The sequence below is a fragment of the Trichoderma asperellum genome, chromosome 7, assembly GCF_020647865.1.
Source record: "Trichoderma asperellum chromosome 7, complete sequence".
NCBI lineage: Eukaryota > Fungi > Ascomycota > Sordariomycetes > Hypocreales > Hypocreaceae > Trichoderma > Trichoderma asperellum.
The window spans coordinates 2441150-2462852 of NC_089421.1; the positions used below are offsets into that span (position 1 = coordinate 2441150).

At 50.7% G+C, this 21703-nt stretch overlaps 7 protein-coding genes and 1 non-coding gene across 8 annotated transcripts; 2 read left to right on the plus strand and 6 right to left on the minus strand.

Moving 5' to 3' along the window:
- Positions 1 to 165: 165 nt before the first annotated feature.
- Positions 166 to 1061, plus strand: TrAFT101_011519 (uncharacterized protein; the record flags this gene model as incomplete). Its single annotated transcript, XM_024900775.2, has 1 exon — positions 166 to 1061. Exon 1 carries the CDS (start codon positions 258 to 260, stop codon positions 1059 to 1061), a length of 804 nt encoding a protein of 267 aa, XP_024758051.2. The 5' UTR covers positions 166 to 257.
- A 247-nt stretch (positions 1062 to 1308) lies between these two features.
- Positions 1309 to 2480, minus strand: TrAFT101_011520 (uncharacterized protein; the record flags this gene model as incomplete). The annotated part of the gene is made up of 2 exons (XM_024906945.2): positions 1309 to 2214; positions 2286 to 2480. 2 exons carry the CDS (start codon positions 2478 to 2480, stop codon positions 1309 to 1311), a joined length of 1101 nt encoding a protein of 366 aa, XP_024758050.1.
- Positions 2481 to 5448: 2968 nt separating this feature from the next.
- Positions 5449 to 5912, minus strand: TrAFT101_011521 (uncharacterized protein; the record flags this gene model as incomplete). Its single annotated transcript, XM_066129285.1, has 2 exons — positions 5449 to 5505; positions 5790 to 5912. 2 exons carry the CDS (start codon positions 5910 to 5912, stop codon positions 5449 to 5451), a joined length of 180 nt encoding a protein of 59 aa, XP_065985417.1.
- A 2100-nt stretch (positions 5913 to 8012) lies between these two features.
- On the plus strand, positions 8013 to 8892 carry TrAFT101_011522 (uncharacterized protein). Its single transcript, XM_024902725.2, has 2 exons — positions 8013 to 8449; positions 8530 to 8892. The coding sequence occupies exons 1-2, from the start codon at positions 8218 to 8220 to the stop codon at positions 8721 to 8723; spliced, it is 426 nt and encodes a 141-aa protein (XP_024758048.1). The 5' UTR covers positions 8013 to 8217; the 3' UTR covers positions 8724 to 8892.
- TrAFT101_011523 (uncharacterized protein) lies at positions 8826 to 12300 on the minus strand. Its single transcript, XM_066129286.1, has one exon. The coding sequence runs from the start codon at positions 11774 to 11776 to the stop codon at positions 9230 to 9232; it is 2547 nt and encodes an 848-aa protein (XP_065985418.1). The 5' UTR covers positions 11777 to 12300; the 3' UTR covers positions 8826 to 9229.
- Positions 12287 to 16024, minus strand: TrAFT101_011524 (uncharacterized protein). The gene is made up of 3 exons (XM_024910122.2): positions 15359 to 16024; positions 15026 to 15290; positions 12287 to 14958 (listed from the first exon to the last, which is right to left on the minus strand). The coding sequence occupies exons 1-3, from the start codon at positions 15467 to 15469 to the stop codon at positions 13037 to 13039; spliced, it is 2298 nt and encodes a 765-aa protein (XP_024758046.1). The 5' UTR covers positions 15470 to 16024; the 3' UTR covers positions 12287 to 13036.
- Positions 16025 to 17007: 983 nt separating this feature from the next.
- Positions 17008 to 17086, minus strand: TrAFT101_011525. The gene has a single exon. It is a non-coding gene; the product is annotated as a tRNA-Glu (tRNA).
- Positions 17087 to 17537: 451 nt separating this feature from the next.
- TrAFT101_011526 (uncharacterized protein) lies at positions 17538 to 21162 on the minus strand. The gene is made up of 7 exons (XM_066129287.1): positions 20725 to 21162; positions 20083 to 20570; positions 19777 to 19965; positions 19569 to 19701; positions 18503 to 19510; positions 18334 to 18443; positions 17538 to 18250 (listed from the first exon to the last, which is right to left on the minus strand). Exons 1-7 carry the CDS (start codon positions 20752 to 20754, stop codon positions 17779 to 17781), a joined length of 2430 nt encoding a protein of 809 aa, XP_065985419.1. The 5' UTR covers positions 20755 to 21162; the 3' UTR covers positions 17538 to 17778.
- Between the last annotated feature and the right edge of the window lie 541 nt (positions 21163 to 21703).

Here is a 21703-nt window from a genome sequence, read left to right on the forward strand (position 1 = left end):
GCCAAAGCCACACCTGATACGACAACCAACGAGATCCGTCAAGCCCGTAGAAAGATTCAAAACAGGGTCAATCAGAGAGCATTCCGTATGTACAGGGCCTTCTTACAAGCGTAGCAGCATCTTCTACTACAACAAAGGGGGGTTTGTTAACAGAATCGGGCCAAGGGTCGAGGGCCAGGGACAAGAAAGCGGCCGACGGCAGCACGGCAAACCCTTTCAGAGTCCATCGCTGGCGCGTAGATGACGGAAATGACGACATGCCAGCCCTCAAGCCAAAAGCAGACGCCAAAACCGTCAAGAGAAAGTCCGCTCTGTCCAGCCCGCCGGCTCTCGGGGATCCTCCGTCACAGGCGAAAGAGCCACCGAGCAGTGATGAAAGCCATTCGCATCGTGCATTAATCTCCATGCCAGCTGCAACATACCCAGCCAAGCGTTCTGCTCCCTGGCTGAACCTGAGCTACTGCTTGCTCTCCGACCATCTCCTCCACCTCATCCACTTCAACGTGCTCCGGGGCCTCTCCTACAACAAAAAGTTTCTCCAACCATGCGCCTTCTCTAAGTGCAGCAGCACGCCATCAATCACTCTGAAACGCATCCTGCCGCATATTCCAGATGAAAGCATCCTCAGGGCTCTGCGGCTCCCCGAAAACTTGACTCCCACAAGCCTGCAGCTCTCATGCCGCCACTCCAGCTGGATTGACGTGTTTCCCTTTCCGGAGATGAGAGACAATCTGATTCGGTACGAGGACTACTTTAGCCATGCGGAGTTTCTGACAGACGTGCTGGGGAATCTAATTAGCTGCATGGACAGTTCGTGTGACTCGCCTGCCAGGATGGCAAACGCGCTGCCGGGATCCAAGGATCATGACGATGCTCCTGACCGCAGGGGGCTGATCTTGTGGGGGGAGCCGTACCAGCGGGAGAGCTGGGAGGTGACTCCGGGGTTTCTTAGAAAGTGGTGGTGGGTGGTGAAGGGATGTGGTGGGTTGATTGATTCGACTAATAGATGGAGGACGGTGAGGGGGGAGAGACCATTGCGGATGGCTATACTGTCACAGTAGCAAGTAGCACTTTGTGATTATGATTATTATTGTACATAGGAGACTTTATATGTGTGTAATAGGTTTTGGCTATAAGATGTAGCTTCTCAACGCTGTATATCTTCAAGTCGTCATGAGTGTCATTAACGTGAATACCATATTGGGTATCATCTTCCATCAAAATGGTCTATCGGGGTATTCCATATCGTACATCCTCCTTTTTTTTTTGCGGCTTAATAGTTTCTTTTCTTTTTTCTTTCTCTGGAGATTATGCTTGTAATTGTATCGCATCTCCAACTTCGTACGCCGGCGGTGGATCCATGACAACAACGTCAAACGTCGCCACAGCATACTTGATATCACTCCCCAGTCCAATCGAGATGCCCGTCACAATCTCCATCGCATGGTCCAGCCTCACAATGCAAGACTCCGTCGTCGGCTTCGTATTCATGACGAAAAAGTTGCCCCACGCGCCCGAGTCCAGCTCAAAGACTTCGCTATCAATCTTGACCGCGCCGGCCATGCTGCACCCGTGTTTTCTCTGGGTGGCTGTCCGCGGCAGCATACCAACAGAAGTCATGACAGTAGACTTTAGGTCCATGGACACGCTTCGCAGATATACGTTGCCCGATTCGATCATGTCGGTGGGTGTGTGGATAACGACCCGCACTGGAGTTGGCTGGCCGCGGATGAGAATCGCCGGCTGGGGGAGGAGAACCTCGACTTTGACTGATGGCGAGTATTTCAGACTATATGATGGGCATGAGCCGTCGGCGTGCTCTTGATCCATTAATGTATTTCGTTGGCGCGCATATCTTCGGCCAGATTTGTCATCCATCGCCACTGATAGAACGCAGGACGATCTGGGGAGCGATGTCGTGGTTGGGGTGCAGCTGAAGGGGATCTCAACCGCCACGCTCTTGACTTTTGTCATTGGACCGAGAATGCAGCGGCCCACCGAGACGACAATGCCGTATGTTACTTTGACGCTCATTTCGGGCTCGATTATGTTCATTGAAGGCGGGAGTTGGCACTTTTGAGGTCTGGCGCAGTAGCAGTTGGCCTCGGCTGGGAATTGGAAGTCGATGGGGGTGGTGTATATCGATTCGCCAGAGGCTTCATCTTCGTCCCACTGCAAATCTCTGTATTCGATTTTCCTTGTTTCCTCAAACAACTAGTAGTGATACATGTTAGTCATTCTCAATGTACTTGATTGCTTGTACAAGATGACACGACGCCACTTACCACTGTTGTAAACTGTCCCGGGCTGGCCCCATTAACATGTGTGGGAAACGACACCACCATGGTGCCGACGAATTTGACCGAGATGCGAGGCGATTTGTGAAAGGTAGGACCTCGGATTTCGAACAAGGCTTTTACGTGGTCTTGCGCAAGATACGGCCCCTGGTGGGCATCTTGCAGATCGAGATTCAGCTTCATAGTGGGAGAATTGGGTGACCAGGGCGTGGTGGAGGTCTCGTTGGTGTCGCGAAGACAGTCCGGAGTAGTTGTACGGCAGTTGACTATACATTAAATGTATTTGTGTACAAGATTAATTATATGTGATAACGTCGCATTGAGTCAATTAGTAGCAAGCGTGTATTAGATGTTGATGGTGTTCATGATTCAACTGCCTGCCATGTGCATATATATATATTCAATCGTGATAGCTATCCACTTTGCAAAACACACCATGCAAGCCACCCGTTTGACCTATCAGTTTGTCTTTCACGATTACCGACAATCGCCGAGCTAGTTAATTTTTCTAGAACACTGCTAGGTCATTAAGTGAGAACCAATGGCGTATGCCATCATTGCCGGATACCGGCTTTCGTTCCCCAGGCCACCTTTGAAAACGGCCCTATCGACGGACATGACTCGGTGTTAGGGCTCCCCACAGTGATGCCACGCGCTCGGACATTCGGCGTTGCATGCAAATCATCAGCAGATTCGCCGGCAGAGCCTTTTTTGCACACTGTAGATAATAGCGCAGACGGAGATGCGCCGCCGCCGAGATTTAGGTTGACTTGCGATTCCGTAATAGGATACCCGAGGTTATGCATTGGCAAATGAGCGTTTACCAGATTGAAAGTAGGGCGAAGTAATCAAATCCAAGTTTGTAAGTCGCGGTCTTGTCAACCAAAATGGAAATTAATTCTTTGAATGGATACGCCAGAATTCCATTCTCTATTAAGCTTAGTGACGCCTCACTACCGGCAGTTCCCTAGTGGATATAAGTGGATTGCGCCCATAATGTAGTCTATATAAAAACTTGATACAACGACGGAAATTATCAGAACACTATTCATCCAGGTCCCATAAGCCATTGAAACCCGCAACTAAAACTACCTAGGAAAAATGAGGTATGTTTGTAGACCAGGTGGTGACAAACGATCCAGCAGGAAGAAAACAAAGGGTTCGGAAGATCTCAACAAGAATAAACAGCCTGGCCACGATGTACAGAAAATTAAACAAACAAAAGAGGAATAGCAGAAGGCCGAGCACCAAAATTCTCCCCATGATACCAACGACATCTTCGATCTGATCATCATATTCATCCAATACCAGAAGCAAACCACCTGCAAACGCAAAACCCAGGGGAAATGCAACCGAATAGATGCTTGCGCACCGCCACCACACTAACTCAATGGTTGTCGGGAAATCAAAGTTCCACGCGGTTACATGGACTCCGCCAAATACAGCTGCGCCAATGCCTGTAACAAGCACAGTACCCCAGATCCGCAAACCACTATTAGTATGGTGTTCAGTACTAGGTTCTATCCCATTAGAGTTACCAACAACTTGTGGCTCAGAATCGACAATAACTTGTGGCTCGGGTTTGATGACAGTAACTTCTGACTTATGATCGACAACAGCTGCCTTTGGCTCAGGTGAATATGAATTGCCATCTGCCTCTTTCCGAGCCATCATATAGCACTTTTCGAGAATCTCTTCGAGTGTTGCCTCCTGTGCACTAGAGTAAGCAAGGATGGCGATAGGCGTTGAAACGCTCTGCGGCTTATGCATATACAAGCCATACACGATGACTGCACAAATTGCGAAAGCTACTACAGCGATCTCGAGTGGAGATGAAGGAAGGTTTTTAGCAGCCCGAGCAATTATTTGCACAATGCTCCATGTTATCTGACCAATCGCGATGAACTTGCCCAAAGTGTCATTCTTGGACTTGTCTTTTATCTCTTCGACCCTAATATCAGGCTGGGACTTGATAACCCTTTTGGATCGAAGATTATAGAGCTGATTATCAGAGAGACAATGTAGTTTCCCTCCTCTCAGTTGTTTGTTGGTAGTTTCGAAATCTTTCAACAGCTGTTTACTTCGTATGGCGAAACCCCCCATCCTTGCAAAATAGCTGTGCCTCAAGGTCCAGGCCACGCCGTCCTCATCAGCGTAACGTTTCATACGTTGCTGTAGCTCGCGTGCTCGAACCAAGTCACTGAAAGCTTTTCCTACCGCATATTCTGGAGCCAGAGCGGTGGTGATCATCAGCAACGCCTTGTTTCCAAACGCTTTCAGTGTCCATTTGAGATGACCTAAAATTCCAGGATTACAACCGTTGCGTTGTTCTGGAATATCAGGATGTTGGAGCGTCCATGTGCAGGCAAATATCGTGAAGAGAGAGCTCCATAATATATTCAGAGTTCCACGAGTGTCAGGAGATGATACGAATAAAAATTCCGAGTGTGGATTGGGGGCGGAGCATGTTGTTTCGAAAGTCGTATACGCTTCAACAAGCGGAACTAGGCTTAGAAGAAATAATAAACTGGATGGACCTGGAAGTTCCATTGATTATGATATTTCAATGCCACAACCAGACGAATTTTGGGTGCTAGGAGTGCAGGATTTGCGCCTTGAAGGAAGACATACCAGAAGGCTGGCGATAGCTGAAAGGCCTAACTTATATAATAAGAGAGGGCGGCATATGTTTCAAGAGCAATATTGGACAATAACAGTCATCACCGAAGACTAATTCTATTGGTAGGCAAAAATTTTAATTTCCACAGCTGGCAGTTATTAATTGGTTACACTTGGACGAGCTGAAGCAGGGAACAGGCTGAGGCAAGGTAGCATCGCAAAGCGAACCAATTGCCTTCAGAACACGCAGCCTTTACGCCCTCTATAAATTGAATCTGACAAAAAGCAAGATCTAATCTAATGTAAATAGGAAATATTAAAGTAAATAATGAGAAAGAATGGAATAAGACAAGCAAATGGAAGCAGGAGAATACCGTTTATTGGGCCCTCTTTTACTAAGAATTTTGAATCTGGATCTTAAGCGTAGCAGGTTTATCTTTTGACAGGGAATTTTTGGGCAGCGACTCGTTGACGCCTAAGATCGGTTTTATTGACAAATAGACCGAAGTAACGAGCTATCAGTTGGCTATACTTAGAAGATGCAATCAGGCTGAGACATGGAGGCGTTCCCGTGTGTAACAATAATGTTCTAGGATTTCCGACTTATGGTCGTGCAAAAGAAATGTTAATTAAAAGGACAAGAACCAATCAAAAGAAGCACAGAAAAAGTAAACAGACGATATGCATAAATGAAAGATAAGAGGCAAAAAGCCGCATAAGTAAACCGGAAGGGGAAAAAAAAAAAAAAAAAAAAAAAAAAAAAAAAAAAAAAAAAAAAAAAAAGTAAAAAAGAAGACCCTCTTAGAGGGTTGGCGGTACTCTCCCGCCGGGAATTGAACCCGGGTCTCAAGCGTGACAAGCTTGCATACTGACCACTATACTACGGAAGATGATTGACTGTGAGCAGCCAAGGTAGGTGGTTTGGTTGAGAGGGGCGGTCTTAAAGTAGTTTATAAAGGTTTGTCGTCCACACAGGACGATAATGTTGCATTGCATTTGTCGTGGTCAGCTTCAGCTCTATTTTAATCACATACCATTGTGGGTGCAACACAGGTTTTGAACAGCACCACAGCTGAAATTAAATACCACCATGCAATTTACTTTTTAATTCACTCATTTTATTATCTATTTTGCTAGCTAGAGAAGAGATGTTTTGACCTGATGGCACCTACTGCAACCAATTTGAAGCCGGTGAAGCTATTCCAGGGTATGCGCATAACCACCACCACCCCGAGACAGCAACTCCGTAAAAGCCCGATTCGCCGCCATCGAGTCTCCACTGTCTATAGCATATGTCCAGTATTAATTTCTACTGTTAAATAGGTAACTACACCAATCAATGTTATACATCTATACATGTACAAGTGCATACCTCGTTACAGCTCAGCTTGTATACTAGGTAACTAACAGTATAGACTATATCACACCCGTCAATCAAGCACCTCAAGCCTCATCCATCACTCCATCACCACTCACAACCCACCAAAATGCAACACCGTCAACGCCACCAAAAGTGTCAAAATCTTCTCATACCCACCGGATCTGCCGGCCAAGTGGATCCCCACGGCGCCGCCTCATTTGTCCAAAGCCGCAGCTTAAAACAGAGCTTCTCTATTCTCTCAACTACGTAACATCCCGACTCAATCAGTCAGCCCACACCCATTCCCATCCTTCCGAGCAACAATGAAAACAAATAAAAATTTTCTTCCCGAAGCCGATCGAATCTCACACAAATGAAGTCATAACTTGCCATTATAAGCAGTGTTTTAGCTTCAACCTGTCCCGCATGACGACACAATCCGAAGATCTCAGCTATTCGGGAATAAAAAACTGCAATGCAGGTAACCTTGAAGGCCACATTTATCCACACACGTTGCAAATGGGGACAAGGTCAGATCAGACATTACCACCACCACCACCACCACTAAAATGTTACCTCTCTGAAAAGATATTCTCAATTTCTCTTGATACAGAAAAGCAATGATGATTGTTTTCTTCATCTCGTGACCTCGTGTTGAAGATGCCTGTCAATCCTCCATCCCGTCCCCCTAAGCGATGCAAATCCCCTAAAAATCGCCCACTAACACGAGTTAGCTGCTGCAAGGGCCCTTTCTCGTATCGGCACTCAGGAACCTGATAGTATCTCCTATTCTTTCTTCTCCCACCTCCTGCTTCGGCTCCTCGAATTAACAACTGAGACACCTCGAATAGACGGTGTAAGGGGGGGAAAAATCTCTTCCGGTTAACAACAACAACTGGCTACCTACACTAAATCCCTCTTTCTCTTCTCCCTTACCGACTGCAGACGCAGCACTGCGTTTCAAAGCATTTACCACTACTGCTAGGTGCATGCATATACGTGCTATATTTACACCAACCTCGAGTCAGGCGCAGCCACAACAATCAATCCAATCCTGCCAGCAATGCCTCTTTCAATTCTCAGCTCAGCACCAACCAGACGCAACGTATTCTCTCTCATCGCCACACACAAATCTCGTATGCACAAGCAAACAGCAGCAAAGTAATCCATCCATCCAATAGCATGTACACAGCACCCACTGTACGTATGCACCACACCACATCTCCTCAGCGTTGCCGATCTCCATAATCCCCGGCCGCTCCTCCTCAGCCCTAGTCAATAGTTGAGCTCCCGAAATCGTCATACCGTAGCTTTCGTCCCTCGTCTTTCCTCGTGCAAACCAGTAAAATTGAACCCTGCAGCATCGCTCTAGTCCCACCTAAAAAGCAGGGGGGGAGACACACGCATACAACGACGCATTCGCTGTACATCCCTCACTGTAGCTGGATGCCACAGCATACATGTATAGTATGCACTTCGTGTCCGGCTTCTATCCCGGCATTGTCTCCCTGGAAAAGAAGCGTCTAGATCAAAGAAAGAAGAGAAGGGGGCCAAAAATAGACAAGGTAACTGCATCTGCATGTACATACAAACGTCGTATCTAGTGGCTTTTCGCCATGCGCAAGAGCCCAACAGGAGCCAAAACCTCGTGTTTGGTGCCGATCCACAGAGTCATCGATGATCTCATTTGCTCGGCCCGCTCCCCTCGACTCAAGTACCTATCCAACATGATGCTGAAAATAACAGCCGCTATTCATTGGCAGTTGTCAGTGCTTCTGCCCACTATATAACCGTCGTGAAGCCCACCGATCATCAGAGACATTCCAGTCATCACCACTCAGCCAACAACCAACACCAACAACCAACACTACAAAACCACACACACACACACAACTTTTTTTTCACCAAAACACAAACTCAACCCTACACAACCTTCTCAAAATGCAATTCTCCATCGCCGCCATCGTCCCCTTCCTGGCCAGCGCCAACGCCATCATCACCGGCATCGCGGTCCCTGAAACCATCAAGCCCGGCTCCCCCTTCGAGCTCACCATCGAGACCGAAAACTACATCCAAACCGTCGCTGACATTGCCATCGCCGTTGGCTTCGCTCCCGGCGATGGCTACCCCGGCGCTCTCGGCGAACTCCTCGGCTCATTCTACCTCGGACCTAGTACGTGCACACACTCCTATAAAAAAAATACTTCTTATCCTTATATGCATATATAATATAAGCTAACAGAAAAAAAACAGAAAACTCCAATGTCATCCACAACATCACCGAAACCGTCACCCTCCCCGCCGGCACTGCCCAGGGCGACGGCATCATCACCGCTACTGTCTACAGCCTCTACGGCGTTTCTCATGGCCCTTCACTCAACACCTACAACGTGACTATTACTGTCGGCAGCGAGACCTCTGAGACCCTCAAGTCTAGCTCCGCTTAAATGGATGAAATGAAACTAAACTAAACTGAACTGAAATGTACAGACGACATATACTACATGGCATATATGAAGGCGCTGAGGGACAACGGACTAATTTGATTTCGAGCATTGGATATCTTATCTTATAATTACTTTTTTTACATAGACTGGTATTATAGCCCCAAGCGGTATAATTAAACTTGATGTTACTTAAGTATTTACACCTCTCGTAAATGTGACACCTGGCTGCGCTTGAATCACTCATGCTACATCCTCAGCAAATGCATACAATCCGCCAAGTCAACCTCTCAATAACGAGCATCAACCCCGAACCTACCACATTCACAACAACATCAATGCATCCTCCAGGTAATAATCTAGGTATATTCCTTCCGTCCAGCCTATACTGGTATCCCATTATCATAAAGTATCAACGTCCCACCCAATGCACCGTATATAACGCTCAGCATGTATCTATTCTATAGGGGTATCAACAGCAACATCAAAAAAACAGCACACCACCCTCTTCATTTCCCATTAGGTCCCTTCACAGTCACCCCGTTCGCACTCCCCCAGACACTATTTGTAACCTTTGCTGGCACTTTCCTCCCCTTCAGCCTCTGATCAACCAGCCACGTCCCAACCACAAACTCGGCCCTGCTCAGCATCCCTGTCCTGCTGCGATCCACCAGGTCATATATCTCAGCCAGCTCATCCAGCGGCAGCCTCGAGCGCCTCCAGACCTCCCTCACCACCACGTTCGCCACGCACTGCGATACATCCCTGTCCAGATCGCTGCTGAGGCTCGTAGCCGGACTCATCAGCCGCGTGTCCGTCAGCAAGATACCGCGGTTCGACGCCCACAGCGCCTCGTAGCGCTTCCTCTCCCGCGGCCTAATCTCCTCGCGCCACTTCTTCCGCGATCCCTCGTGATGCGCATGCTTGCCCTTCCTCAATAGAGCCCTGTGTCCCTTCTTGTGGCTATCGTCCTCTTCGTCGGATACCTGGTGAGGATTCCGTAGCGTATGCAGCATTCTAGGCGATTTCTGCCGTTTCGGCACCGGAGGAGGAACCAGCGTCGAACCCGTATGATGCGGCGTCAGACGAGCCGAAGCCAGCGATCCGGCCATGATGGCATCGGTAAGGTTATCCAGCTGTGTATGGCCCGGCGATGCGGAGCCAGGATGTCGTGTAGGCGTCGACGCTGTGCTCGCCATCGAGTGTCTCCTGGATAGGTACATAGAGGACGGGCGAGAAGATCCGCTATGCTGGGGAGTCACCGCCTGCGCCGTAGAGAGGTACATAGAGGAAGGCCGAGAGGATCCGCTATGCTGGGGAGACACAGACTGCCCCGACCGAACCATTGCAGAAGCGATAGAAGCCCGCGACTGATTCGCCGCTGCGGCATCCAAATTATGGCTATACGACCTTCCTCGCAGCTTAGGTTGATCTCCACTCTCTGCACGTTTATGGCCATGACTCCCCCTCGGCTTCGGCGGCGTAGGCGGTCGTTTCACCACCAAAACATCGTGACTTTTCTTTGGCGGATCCGGCGAAGGCGATACCAGAGCAACATGTAAAGACGGGTTCAGCGTCAAGTGCGGAGAGGCCGTGGGACTCAACGGGGTCTTGGTCACCCGCATCGGCTGCGGGGACACGACCTCGGTGACATTCCTGCTCATAAGAGGTTTGAGAGGCGGAGGCGTAGCAGGATGGATCGCTCGCGGCGGTGATGTCGTAGCTTCTGACCGCGGTTGAGAACTCTTCGGTTTGGGTTTGGGTTTTGGTTTGTGCTGCGGTAAAGGACCTGTTGATGATGGATGCGCAGTATTCGCAGCAGCTGAAGCAGACGCTGCTGGAGTCATGGGCCTTTGAGGCGAAGTGATCGCTTTATTCTCTTTCGATTTATTCGTCGGAAGTTGCTGCTGCTGCTGCTGCTGATGTTTCCGCTGAGGTTGATCCCTATTATTATTACCATTAAGTTGCTGCTGCTGTTGTTGTTTCTGCGCAGTTTGCGACTCCGAGCTGTCTCCTCGCCGAAAACCAGGTCGCTGACCAACAGCAGCACCCGACACCTCCGCCGCCGGCGACATTGACTTTCCGTCCCCTCCCGGAGCTGTCTCAGCCATCGGGTCTCGGCGCGTCTTCGCTGCGGGAGGAGGCGTCGGCGGCGGCGCCCGCACATCTCGCTCGACCACCGTCGGAGTCTTCTTTGGCTTCTTCTTCGCCTTCTTCTGCAACACCACCGTCACCGCTGGCCTGATCTTGTCTTCAGCTCCGGCACCGCTGACGACCGACTCTGGCGGCGAAGGGCCTTTCCCTCCTCCTCCTCCTCCTCCTCTCTCAAACATCGATATCAACGACCCGGCAGACGCCAACGGACCCGAATCCACAACGTCACCACCGACGCTGCCCCCAGCACTGCTCGCAGAGCTCATCGTCCTCACGCTCTCGGCCCGCCTCCCCGCCATCATCCTCGCAGTCGTAGTCGTCGTCGTCGTCGTCGTCGTCGTCGTCGCCGTTCTCGTCGGACTCGCACTCCGACTCGCAGCCAGCGTCGCCGCAATGAGGCTCGGATTCTTGACATCCTTGCGCGACACCGCTGGCGCCAGGCCCAGATGCGCAGCCTGAGAGGCAAACGCCGCTGAGGAGGCGCCACCGCCGCCGGTATGACGCTGCTGCTGGCTTTCAAGCTGCTGCTGCGGCCTCGAAGCACCTAATCCCACCACCGCTGCGCCATGCTGCTGCTGCTGCTGCTGCTCTGGTGCCGAGGCTGTGGAAATCGTCCTCCCCGGACCAAGCTGTGCCCTCGTGCCGATCGTGTTGTTGTTATTCGAGCCGTTGGCCGTCGTCGTGCCTGTCGATCGAACCGCCTCCGTCGCAGCCGTATAGGCGCCATTGTCTCTCCTGCCCGCGACGTGGCTTTGGGCTCTCCCCAAGGGGTGTCTCGTCGCCGGCTCTTGTTGTCCCTGCTGCTGCTGCTGCTGCTGTTGTTGCTTCTGCTCGAGCTTGTCTCTCTGAAAGGCCAGCGTGGCGCCCCTAATTGCGGCGGAGGCGCTGTCCGCGGGCTTCATCACCGAGGATATATACTTTTATCGCGGGGCTGGCGACATTTAGATGAAAATAGAGCGTAGAAAAAAAAAAAAAAATAAGGTATTCCAATTTTCGATTAAAAGTAGGACGGACTTATTCGCAAGACCCCATTCCGATGAATAGAATAACAATACTTGCTAAGAATTGTAAAAGCTGACGAATAGCAAAACAAAAATAGGAGAGGCTGCCCGCAAAAACGAAAAAGTCTTCGACCTTGAGAAACACGAATACGTGGAAGGATCCCCCAGTCAGCCCAGCCCAGCCCAGCCAAGCTCACACCAAACAGGGCCCCGAAACAGCCTCTTTTTGTTGGGGTTTTTCCTTCATACGGAACTTCGGTGCGCAGCTGCCGGACGCCCCGACTTTCTGGCGTTTCGTCGACGGGCGGAATGTGACCCTGCAGAAGCGCTAAAGAACAGCCGGGCTCCACGCGATCAGTGCACGCATCCACTACAAGTGCCCTGCTGCCAGGGACACATGTGCTGTAGCGTCGACGCTCTGCCACCTGCTAGAACAGGCTGTTGGCTAGTGCTATACGGCATCAGCTGAGCTGGATTTGTCTCAACTCGGCATCCTTATGCTGGACGAGACCAGCTTCACCTTCACAGGAACATTTATATTTATATTCATCCGAATTTCAAACATTGAAACATTTTTCATGCTGCAAGACTGAGAAGAAATCGACGCAAAGAGAGACAAAGGGCCTCCCCCAATCAGTCAGAGCCATCCAATACCGAGCACACAAGCAAATACGAGCAGAATCCAACGCCAGCCGTTTCCCTTTTCGCCTTTCCAATCCCAAATCCATTTCCATTCCCTCTCCCCTCCTACACCTTGGGAATCTTCCATTAAGCCCCAATCCATGAATATCGAAAAAAGTAACAAGAAAGAAAGAGAAATCAAAAGAGGCAAAAGTACAACCAAAAAAGCTCAATGTTCAGCACAGCGCAGATATGACACAGGAAAAAAAAAAAAAAAAAAAAAAAAAAAGAATCGAACAGATGGAATAAAATGAAGCCGCAAACATTGCGCCATTGACTGCCTGCAGAACAGACAATGGCCCAGCAACGCCGTTCGTAGATGGCCCGCATCCGCATAAGCTCTTCATTCGTTTCGCTACCCAGAGGCAATCATAGGCAGTCAGTAGCATAGACACATCTCTCATGTACACCGTTTTCCAACATCAACTGTGAGAACACAGGACGTAGTGAGCGTTGACGAGCAACAGCAACGAGAAACGATCAAGGAAAGCCATCGTCGTCTGTCTCTGTCCATTCACCACCTCCTGAAGTGACTCGGTTGCCATCTTGATCAATCATCACAGGCGGTGCGTAAGCTGCAGGAACTCCCCGTGTACGCTTCGCCATGCTGCTAACTGGTCGGTGGCCCTGCTCGGGCTCCATCCGCTTGCCGCGAGAGGCCCGAAGCTTGGCGTAGTATGAGTCCGACATGTCTGGCTCTTCCTCGCTATAGTCGTCGTATGTCTCCCAGTTTTCAGAGCCGGTAACAACCGTCGAGGTGGTCGATGTGCTGGAGGTGAACCTGCTTTGGGCTGTTTGAGGATACCGCGGGACCTCTCGGATTGAGGAATAGCGGCTACCCTCATCTTCATCACCAAAGTAGCTGTGCTGGCGACTGTGCGACATGCTCGACTCACGGCTCATCCGGGACTGTGGCCTCTCATCATAGGTGTCCTCAGGCTCGACCGCACGGACAACGCTGGTGTTTGACCCCGTCGATTTATAAGGCTTGAATGGTGATTCCAGCGATGCGACGGATCTCAGTTCGCGCATCTTGGGCGGGGGAAGCCTGACGGAGCCGCCCTTACGCAAAGCCTCCATGCTCTTCTGAAATTGTGCTCTAGGCCGTTCTGGTGAGTTGCTGCCATCCTTCATCTTAGATAGAGGAGCTCTTGTGCTTGGCTGTCTCGTAGGGCTGCTAGGCACTGCGGTGGATTGTGAAAACATGGGTTGAGACTTGTTGCTCAGGTTGTATACGCTGGCCGTAGGAGTTTTTGTCATGGAACGAGGAGGCTGGGAGGCCTTGGTGGTAGTGGAAGGCCTGATTGCCGAAGATGATACTGACTTCATTAGGGCTTTGGTAGCCGATGGAGGAGGACCTGCCGGAGTCCTGGATCGAGTTGGAGCAGGCTTCTTTGAGTCTTCGGTATCCAACTCGTCGAGGTATCGCTCGCCAAAGACCAAGTACGGTCTATCGTACTCGTCTTCCCACTGCTCAAGTGCTTTGCGAACGTCGGCCGTCACCTTGGGTAGCTCTTTGGCAATACGCTTGCGCATCTTTTCTTCGCGCAGCAGCTTTCCGGGATCGCGCTTCTCGCCCTTCTGGCCGCGTAACATGAGTCGAGAGGCATCCTGGCTTGCTGCGACAAGTTCGTCTCGGTCCTTAATCAGAGCCTTATGCTTAGCAACAAGGTCGAGGATCGGTGCACGTTGCTCCTTGAGTGTCTCCAAGCGAGCAATCTCGCGCTCATGAGCCTCCAGTAGCGCATCACTGTAGACATCTGAAAAGGCAGGAGTAAACTCGAGCATGTCATCGTCCGAAAAGTACAGGGCATCCCAGAGTTCTTGAAGCTTGACGCGCGCGTCCTCAATGAAGATGTGCATGTTCTGTCGCTTTACCACGTTTAATCGCTCCAGCTCGTCTTCAAACTCGTTGATCTGGCGAATGCCGCAGCCTCTGTTCTCGTTAAGGAAAGCCTTGGTCTCCTCCTCGTCAATACCAAGCTTCTCCCAGAGGTTTTCAACTGTAGCCTTGAGTTCGCGTAGCTTCTTTTCGCGACTCTTCTTCTCGTCCAATAGTTTATCATGCTTCTCTTGCAGACGCTGGATGTCTTCCTGGTGAAGGCCAAGTTGCTCAGGAGCTTCGCGGTAATATTTGATGATGGCGGTATCTTGCTGAGCTTGGGGAACGCCAAGCTCGGCCCACAGCTGGATGATGTCGTCACCTAGTGTTTCCACCGTCGTGAGCCGGCGAGTATACTCTTCATACACTCGCGTGAACTCTGCGTCAAGGCGGGCTACGTATGATGGTGACAGATCGAATGTCAGTGGAACAGACTGGTTGGGACCGGTAGGTGGGAGAGCAATCTTGACGAAGGAAGGCTCTAGGTGTGATGAGTATGATTCGAGGGCTTCAACGAGCTCTGTAGCAAGTAAATGTTAGTAATGGTTTCCGAAAGCCAGCTGGGTTGCAGACAAAGATCCGCTCACTCTTGACTTGTTCAAATCGCTCTTTATGCTGCTTCTGCACCTGCCCATGCTTCTCCTTGAGCCTTTGCAGGCAGGGTATCAGAGGATACGAAAGCTTCAAGTCGTCGCCCGTCGAGTTTTTCCGTCGGGGCCTAGAGTCGTCCATCGAAGCTTCCATCTGTCGAATCGCCGTGACGGTCTTTTTGGCTTCGTCAATCATGTCCTTTTTCTCCTTTGTCACCGTGCGCAGGTGGTTGTTGAGTGCCTCCGACAGAGCTTGGAACAGCTACAGTGCCATTTTGCGTCAGCATCATCATGGCCGCATTAGTTTGTAGGAAGATGGAATCATCGCACCTCTGCCTCTCGAGCCTCGCGCTCATGGTCTGGCACGCCGATTTCGTCAAAGATACCATGCAGCTGGTCAATGCTGCTGTTGACCTGCTTGGAGAGGTAGCTGGAGTCCATGGCGAACAAAATCAGCCACCCCAGGCGACTCAAGTGTTGCGAAAGAGGTTTTTGCCGTCAAAGGCTTGGAATGCCTGAAGCTTCGTGGGTGCTCCAAGTCGAGCAAAGGCTTCTGGCGGCGATGAAGGAAAAGAGTTGCCTGGCAAAGCGTCTGTGGGAGGTGACAAGGAAGAGCGCGGGGCTCTCCTGGGATCTCGCAGGGGTGTCCAGTAAGGGAGTCGAGCTGGGCAGCTTTTTTTATCCCTTCCTTGGTAGGAGTAATTGGAGGGGAAACAAGATATCAATGTTAGACAGTCATGAAGGATAAATAGTAGTGCTGATCAACCTTGATGTGCGCCAGAGAGATCGTCAGGCGGCAATCGATAGCTGTCGATAAAGCGAAGAAGAGTAACTACAGAAATAAACCTTCCTTGTTTCAACAAGCGCTTGTATTCGGTAAGGAAAAAAGTAACGAGAGTCGGCGCTGCGTCAAGCCTCGCCTCAATCAATGCACGGTCTGCAAAGATGGTGAAGAAGAAGGAAAAAGAAGAATTGCAAAAGCGAGACCTGCAGCGGCCATGAGACAGCTTTTGCATGAAAAATGGCTGCGACTCTGGGGCCAAACGAGTGGCATTTGGCCGGCTGAAGATCCCCACTCTTTAGCCGCCCTGGTGCCGCATTGAGGGCTGAACGTTGCCATGGCGACGCCGATTGCCTTTTCGAGGCGCCCTGCGAGCGGCCCGCGCAGCGTGAGTGGCTGCTTCAGGGCGTAGCAAAGGCACTGACCCCGCGATGCCATCTTTGTCGTTCGGCTGAGATCGGGACGATGCCGTGTGTCTGTCTCCCTCTTTTTGAGTGCGAAATTGAGCAATCTCTTATGATTTACCACAATTTGAGTTCTAAATACTAGTACACTAAGATGTGGTTACAAAAAATTCATGTCGTAGAACCCGGCGTGAGCACTCTTGTTTCGCCATGGCAACCACTTTGCCAACCCAGCAGATGTTGTATATGTAACATGTTTACACGCACCGTTTGCATCATCATCTCTAGCCCGGCGCAGCAACTCCATTAGCCTCATGCAAAACATCACGCCGTCTGCCTTGTTTACGTGCATTCGGAATTCTTACTGGGCGCAGCAAAGACATGGGCCAGGGCCCGTAACCCCATGATTTTAGCGGCGGGCAGGGCTTTTTTTTTTTTTCTTGTCTCACACACACAAGATCGCCTTGTTTACTGTCGGGAGAGGGGCAATTCCACTAGGATCAGACAAGGTCCACGATCGTTAGGCCAATCCACGAGATCCTTCGTTGCCCATCAGCTGGTGGAGCTGTGTTACAATGACTCCGTTTTGTATCAGAAGTAAACATGCAATATGCCTGGTGGCGTCACTCAGCTGCTACCAGGTGCAGAGAAAGAGGAGCTATTGGTGTAATTCTTAGTGCTCACTCTGACCAGCCTTCCGTCTCGTTAGGTCGAACGGCCAATTAGAAACTAGAAATACAGCTACCAGTAGACATGAGAAAAATAGAGAAAAAAAGGTCAAAAAGAAACATCAACTCCGATACTGGGAATCGAACCCAGGGCTGCTCGGATCTTCATGAGAGCGAGCGATGTTAGCCACTACACCATATCGGATTAACTTGTTGAAAGGGCTTGCACTATTAGTCACTCTAAACTGTGGACCACTCTGGCCCACAAATCGCTTCCGCCCCTGCGCTGAAGAATCCGTCTCACTCTTGCTGGATACTCTCGACTATGTGAGTGGACTCCCCAGTAAGCTTCAACGACTATTTACTGATCCATTTCTATGTTCCTTTCTTTACCATTCGAATCCATTTAGGCTATAGAAAATGTTGCCTATTATTAAATGCTCTTTAAAGGTCAAACAACTCATTACACTCCGTACAAAGGTCACAAGTACCCACTAATATGAATTTTGATGCGATACTCCGAATACTTCCCCATTCGGCATCTACTCGCAAAGCCACATTGCATTCGACTAGAACCTAAGCATAAAGTCTCCCTTCTACAGGTACAGGCATAAGCTTCAGTAGCTGCGTCACAAACGTAAACCTCAAAAGGCATAGCACTGTCGCATAAAATAGCCGATCACCCAAGCGACGGGCCGGCGCCATTGGCGATGAAGCGATCCAAACGCCCAAAACTCCGCCGGACTTCTATGCCGGTCTCTTGGAAGATACTATGAGTTTAGTAAATGTACTACTCCATGGTGTATGATACGCCTTAAAAACGAATGCCCAGAGGTATCTTATCCGTAATTAAACCCATGCTTAACAAGCCAATCCCACCCATTATGCATATACCAATTATATCGCATCGCTGGATCCCGACCACGACCGCATAGTCATGTCTTCTGGCCCGTCATCCGGAACGGGGTCACCCATGTCCATTATACCGTACATATCCCACGATAAAAAGTTTTGCAAATCATCCAAGTCGAGTGCTTCGCACATTGGCTGGGTCGGGGCGTTTCGCTTGGAATAGGCTGGAGGCGACAGCTGCGGCAACGCTGTTGGCACCGGCTGCTCATGCTGAAGACCCGACCGTGATGAAGTGAGGACGTCTTGGCTGAGACCGACAAGCTGCTGCGCCGCATTGTTGCGGTCCCATGCGGCGGCACCTGGACTTTCGGCTGACCAGCTCAATCCCCGAACGCCGCTTGCACGATCCGCCGCTCGTCTTGTTGCAATACCTGTCCGTGCAAGCGAGTGAAGAGAGATGGAGGGAAGGCTGAACTCTGGTGTGGCGTGAACGGGGCTAACGGACACACGAGTTGATCTGTAATGACACATCGGTCAGCAAAAGTACGTTTGGAGAAAAAATAAAATAAAATAAGGGACGACAGGCTTGGATATACTCACTTTTCGCCCTCGTGAGTTTCAGAGCGGACTTCAGACAGCATCCTGCTCACAAGATCATTGTGGCTAGTGGATTGCCGGATCTTGGACAGCCATCTATCAATTGTATTTGACTATGGTAAACATATTCAGTATTTGTAACACCTTATCGGGATTAGATTCGGAGACTCACTAGCGATTGCGCAATTGGAAATAGGGCAGACATCATCTTAAGAACCCGACGGTTGCTCTCAACAGCATTGATGGCATCTTCCATCTTTGACTGGGCATCGGGCCTGACTGGGTCGAGCAGCCGCGCAACGTAGTACAGCATCACCCTACTGCTGTCGTACACAAAATATGGCAGCAAACTGTCAGATAACAAGTGAGCTCCATGATCGGAAGCTTCAGCCAGAATATCTGCAATCTGCTGCGCATGATGGTAGCAATTGGCTTGTGCAGATTGAAGAAAGTCATGATGTTCTGGTGGCACGGAAAGGGGCTTGGGAAGCTTGAATAGGTCCGGCATGGATATCTTGTAGAGCTCCAAGTAGTTGTGGTGGTATGTGCAGTGTATTAGGACCAGTGCTCCTAGCTGATTTGAATCCAGTCGAGCATAAATAGTTTCCATAGAGTATTCGACAAATTCGGGCAGCTCCCTCTGCCACAGGCGGAGATCGGCGTCGAGGGCGGCGAATGGTGAGTCGGGGAGCCAAGGAGGAAGATTGGAGTCGAGCTGATTTACATATCTGACGATTCGTTTCCAGAGCGCTACTACTCGGATGTAGTATGCCATGATGCCCATGTTCGCAGACGGCTTTCTCGGCACCACGGACGGCGGTAAGAATTGGAGGACATGGCCTACGCCTAGAGTTTCCGTCACCGATGCGATTCGAAGCCCGAAATTTCTTTCATTCGTAGGCAGTTGGATCTTAATATCGTTTTCGCGTAGAAGGGTAAGCTGGTCGATACCACTACCTGCCCATGCATCGAGGACGTAACACGCCCACATGAGCCTCCGACGGCTTTCTCTGGTGACAACTGATGGGGTCGATTCTTTGGCTTCACTGCAAAGAACATCGGGGGATGCTTCGACGTTGATTTTCAGGGCATGAGCCATGCGGACAGCAAGACCGCTTAGCATCAGGGCATTGGAATACTCTCCTTGTCGGAAGTGAAAGTCATGAAGCAATATTGCGACCTAGTAAATGGTAAGCTGGGATCGTCATTATCGAATGGGTAGTATTAAGTTAGCATACCATGAGCCTTTGAACAGAAATCTTTCCAAAATTGGTCAAGACGAGGAACTCAGCTCTCTTGGCCCACTGGTTGCCTGCCAGGCGGATAAAACCAGCGGCTGGTGTGTGTTCATGTTGATTCAAAACGTAGAACCTGTAGGAAATCTAGTTAGGATGGCTATGGATCGCATCGTTATGATGTAGGGGTTCAGTGAGATGAGCTACATACTTTGCACCATGAGCACAAATGATGTGCAGCAGTGCCGATTCATCGTCCGTCGCAAAGCCCTTGTCCAGCTGCCGCATGAACGACGGCTTATGTACAAAGGCGAAACAGCGGATGGGATGGACGTTGGCAAAGTATTGCTCCACGACACGGCGCAAGTTGCGGCCGGTGGGAAGACTTGGTGAGACAAGCCTAGATGGACGAATGAATGCTGTCAGCGGGGGGACTCTCGTCTATCACGCACACCATAAAAGCCACCACATCGTTTCTTCTTCCCTTTTCCCCTCCGCCTTGTGATATTTCACATACCATGACAAAATGTCTGATCCTGATGGTTCGATAGAAGCAACGCTCTGCAAGCTTTCGAGGCCATTCAGCCCCGGCACCTCGCCCGGAATCTGCGGCTCTGCCGATCCGTTGCTGGTCAATGGCGTGGCCAACTGAGGGTTCTCAGCCTCATCGCTGCCCTCGGCAAGCACAGCGATGGCAGCCAGCTCGCGCGACTTGCTCCGGCTGCCTTCGGCCCTCGATCCGTGGTCCAGGTTGCGAGCCCATCGCGGGGCCGAGCCGCCGTCGTACACACACTCGGTCTTCTTGGCGGTGCATCGCGAGCACTTCGGGCGGTCGCCGTTGCACTTGGTCTTGGACAGGCGACAGCTCTTGCACGATCGATAGGTGCGGATCTTGCGCAGGGCCATGGGCGTGTTGCGGCTGGCGGTCAAGCCATTGTCGCCCACGCAGTCGAGCTGGAGGCGCTCGCAGTTGCGACATCCGTTGGGGCGGCCATCACACTTGACCTGCGATGCGCCGAAGAGGCATGGGTTAGGAAGCTGTAGACGCAGTAGAGCAGTGCAGTAGGGCAAAGAGGGCAGACAGAGAAGAAGTGGGCCAGCAGCTGGTGATGGGATAGGCTAATAGTAGCTGTAGAGCAGCTTAGCGGTGCTCACTCACCTTGCGCGCTCTGCACACCCGACAGCCCATCTTGGCGAGTGCGGCAAGCGCATAGAGAAGGGCCTAAAAAGCAATAAAAACTCGCCGCTGCAAAAGGCGCAAACAATCAACAAGGAGAGAGAAAAGAACGACCGAGTGCAGGGCCTGTCCGAGAATACTTCAACAGCGCTCTGATGCGACAGGCCGGCAGCCAGACTTTGGTGCAAATGGCCTGGCCGAGGGACCGATGGGCGTTAGTGCGGGTGACGTGCTCGGACGCCTCCAAGACGTTTTCGCCCATGACCCCATTGCGCGATTGCCCAGCGGCCCTATCAGACCGGCCAGCAATTACGTGTTTTTTGGGGCTGTCGATGAGGGCGATGAACCAGGTATAGGGAGGATTTGCTGGGAGCAATAACGCCGGCCGAGTGCCTGCTGGCGTGATGCCGGGCTTGGTTGACAGAAGACGGGCAGGCAGCCTCATTATCTTAGTACTTAGCAGGTAGATGGCAGCTACTACCTACCTAGTAGTACCTAGAAGATGGTGGTCTTGACGACAGCCGGATTTACCAAGTTTCCACTCTTTCTGCTCTGCGCCTGCGAGCGAGTGTACCCGGAGAATACACCGGCCGGCGCTGTGCAGCCCAGCGGCCCGTCGGTGCCGGCCAAAGTATGCCGCATGTACCGCTAATCGTCGGCCCAGATTGGGTGCCAGCTCTAAATGCGTCACCCGCAATTCATATGGCGACACTGGCCGATGAGGAGTCGACGGGTATTTGCTGTGATGACTTCAAGTTACAACAGACAAAGTGTTTGGTTTCCTTCTTCATCGTGTAGTAGCAATATAGCATGGATACCAGTTTGATACATCTGGTGCTTTGATGAACTAGTACTGCAATAGCCTGTAATTGCTAACATGAGAGATGGCCAATAAGATGTTATGCCACTGTTACACGACGAGTCAAACCAGCCAGATTCAAAGATCAAAGCGCATCGGTTG

Bases quoted from the DNA above. Each gene is read 5' to 3' on its own strand.
- TrAFT101_011522 (XM_024902725.2), top strand. From the start codon at position 8,218: ATGCAATTCTCCATCGCCGCCATCGTCCCCTTCCTGGCCAGCGCCAAC. The intron at 8,450-8,529 runs GTACGTGCACAC...GAAAAAAAACAG, and splicing joins CTCATTCTACCTCGGACCTA to AAAACTCCAATGTCATCCAC.
- TrAFT101_011523 (XM_066129286.1), bottom strand. From the start codon at position 11,776: ATGAAGCCCGCGGACAGCGCCTCCGCCGCAATTAGGGGCGCCACGCTG.
- TrAFT101_011524 (XM_024910122.2), bottom strand. From the start codon at position 15,469: ATGGACTCCAGCTACCTCTCCAAGCAGGTCAACAGCAGCATTGACCAG. The intron at 15,291-15,358 runs GTGCGATGATTC...ATGGCACTGTAG, and splicing joins GCGAGGCTCGAGAGGCAGAG to CTGTTCCAAGCTCTGTCGGA. The intron at 14,959-15,025 runs GTGAGCGGATCT...TACTTGCTACAG, and splicing joins GCGATTTGAACAAGTCAAGA to AGCTCGTTGAAGCCCTCGAA.
- TrAFT101_011526 (XM_066129287.1), bottom strand. From the start codon at position 20,754: ATGGGCTGTCGGGTGTGCAGAGCGCGCAAG. The intron at 20,571-20,724 runs GTGAGTGAGCAC...GGCGCATCGCAG, and splicing joins GGGTGTGCAGAGCGCGCAAG to GTCAAGTGTGATGGCCGCCC. The intron at 19,511-19,568 runs GTATGCTAACTT...ACCATTTACTAG, and splicing joins TTTCTGTTCAAAGGCTCATG to GTCGCAATATTGCTTCATGA.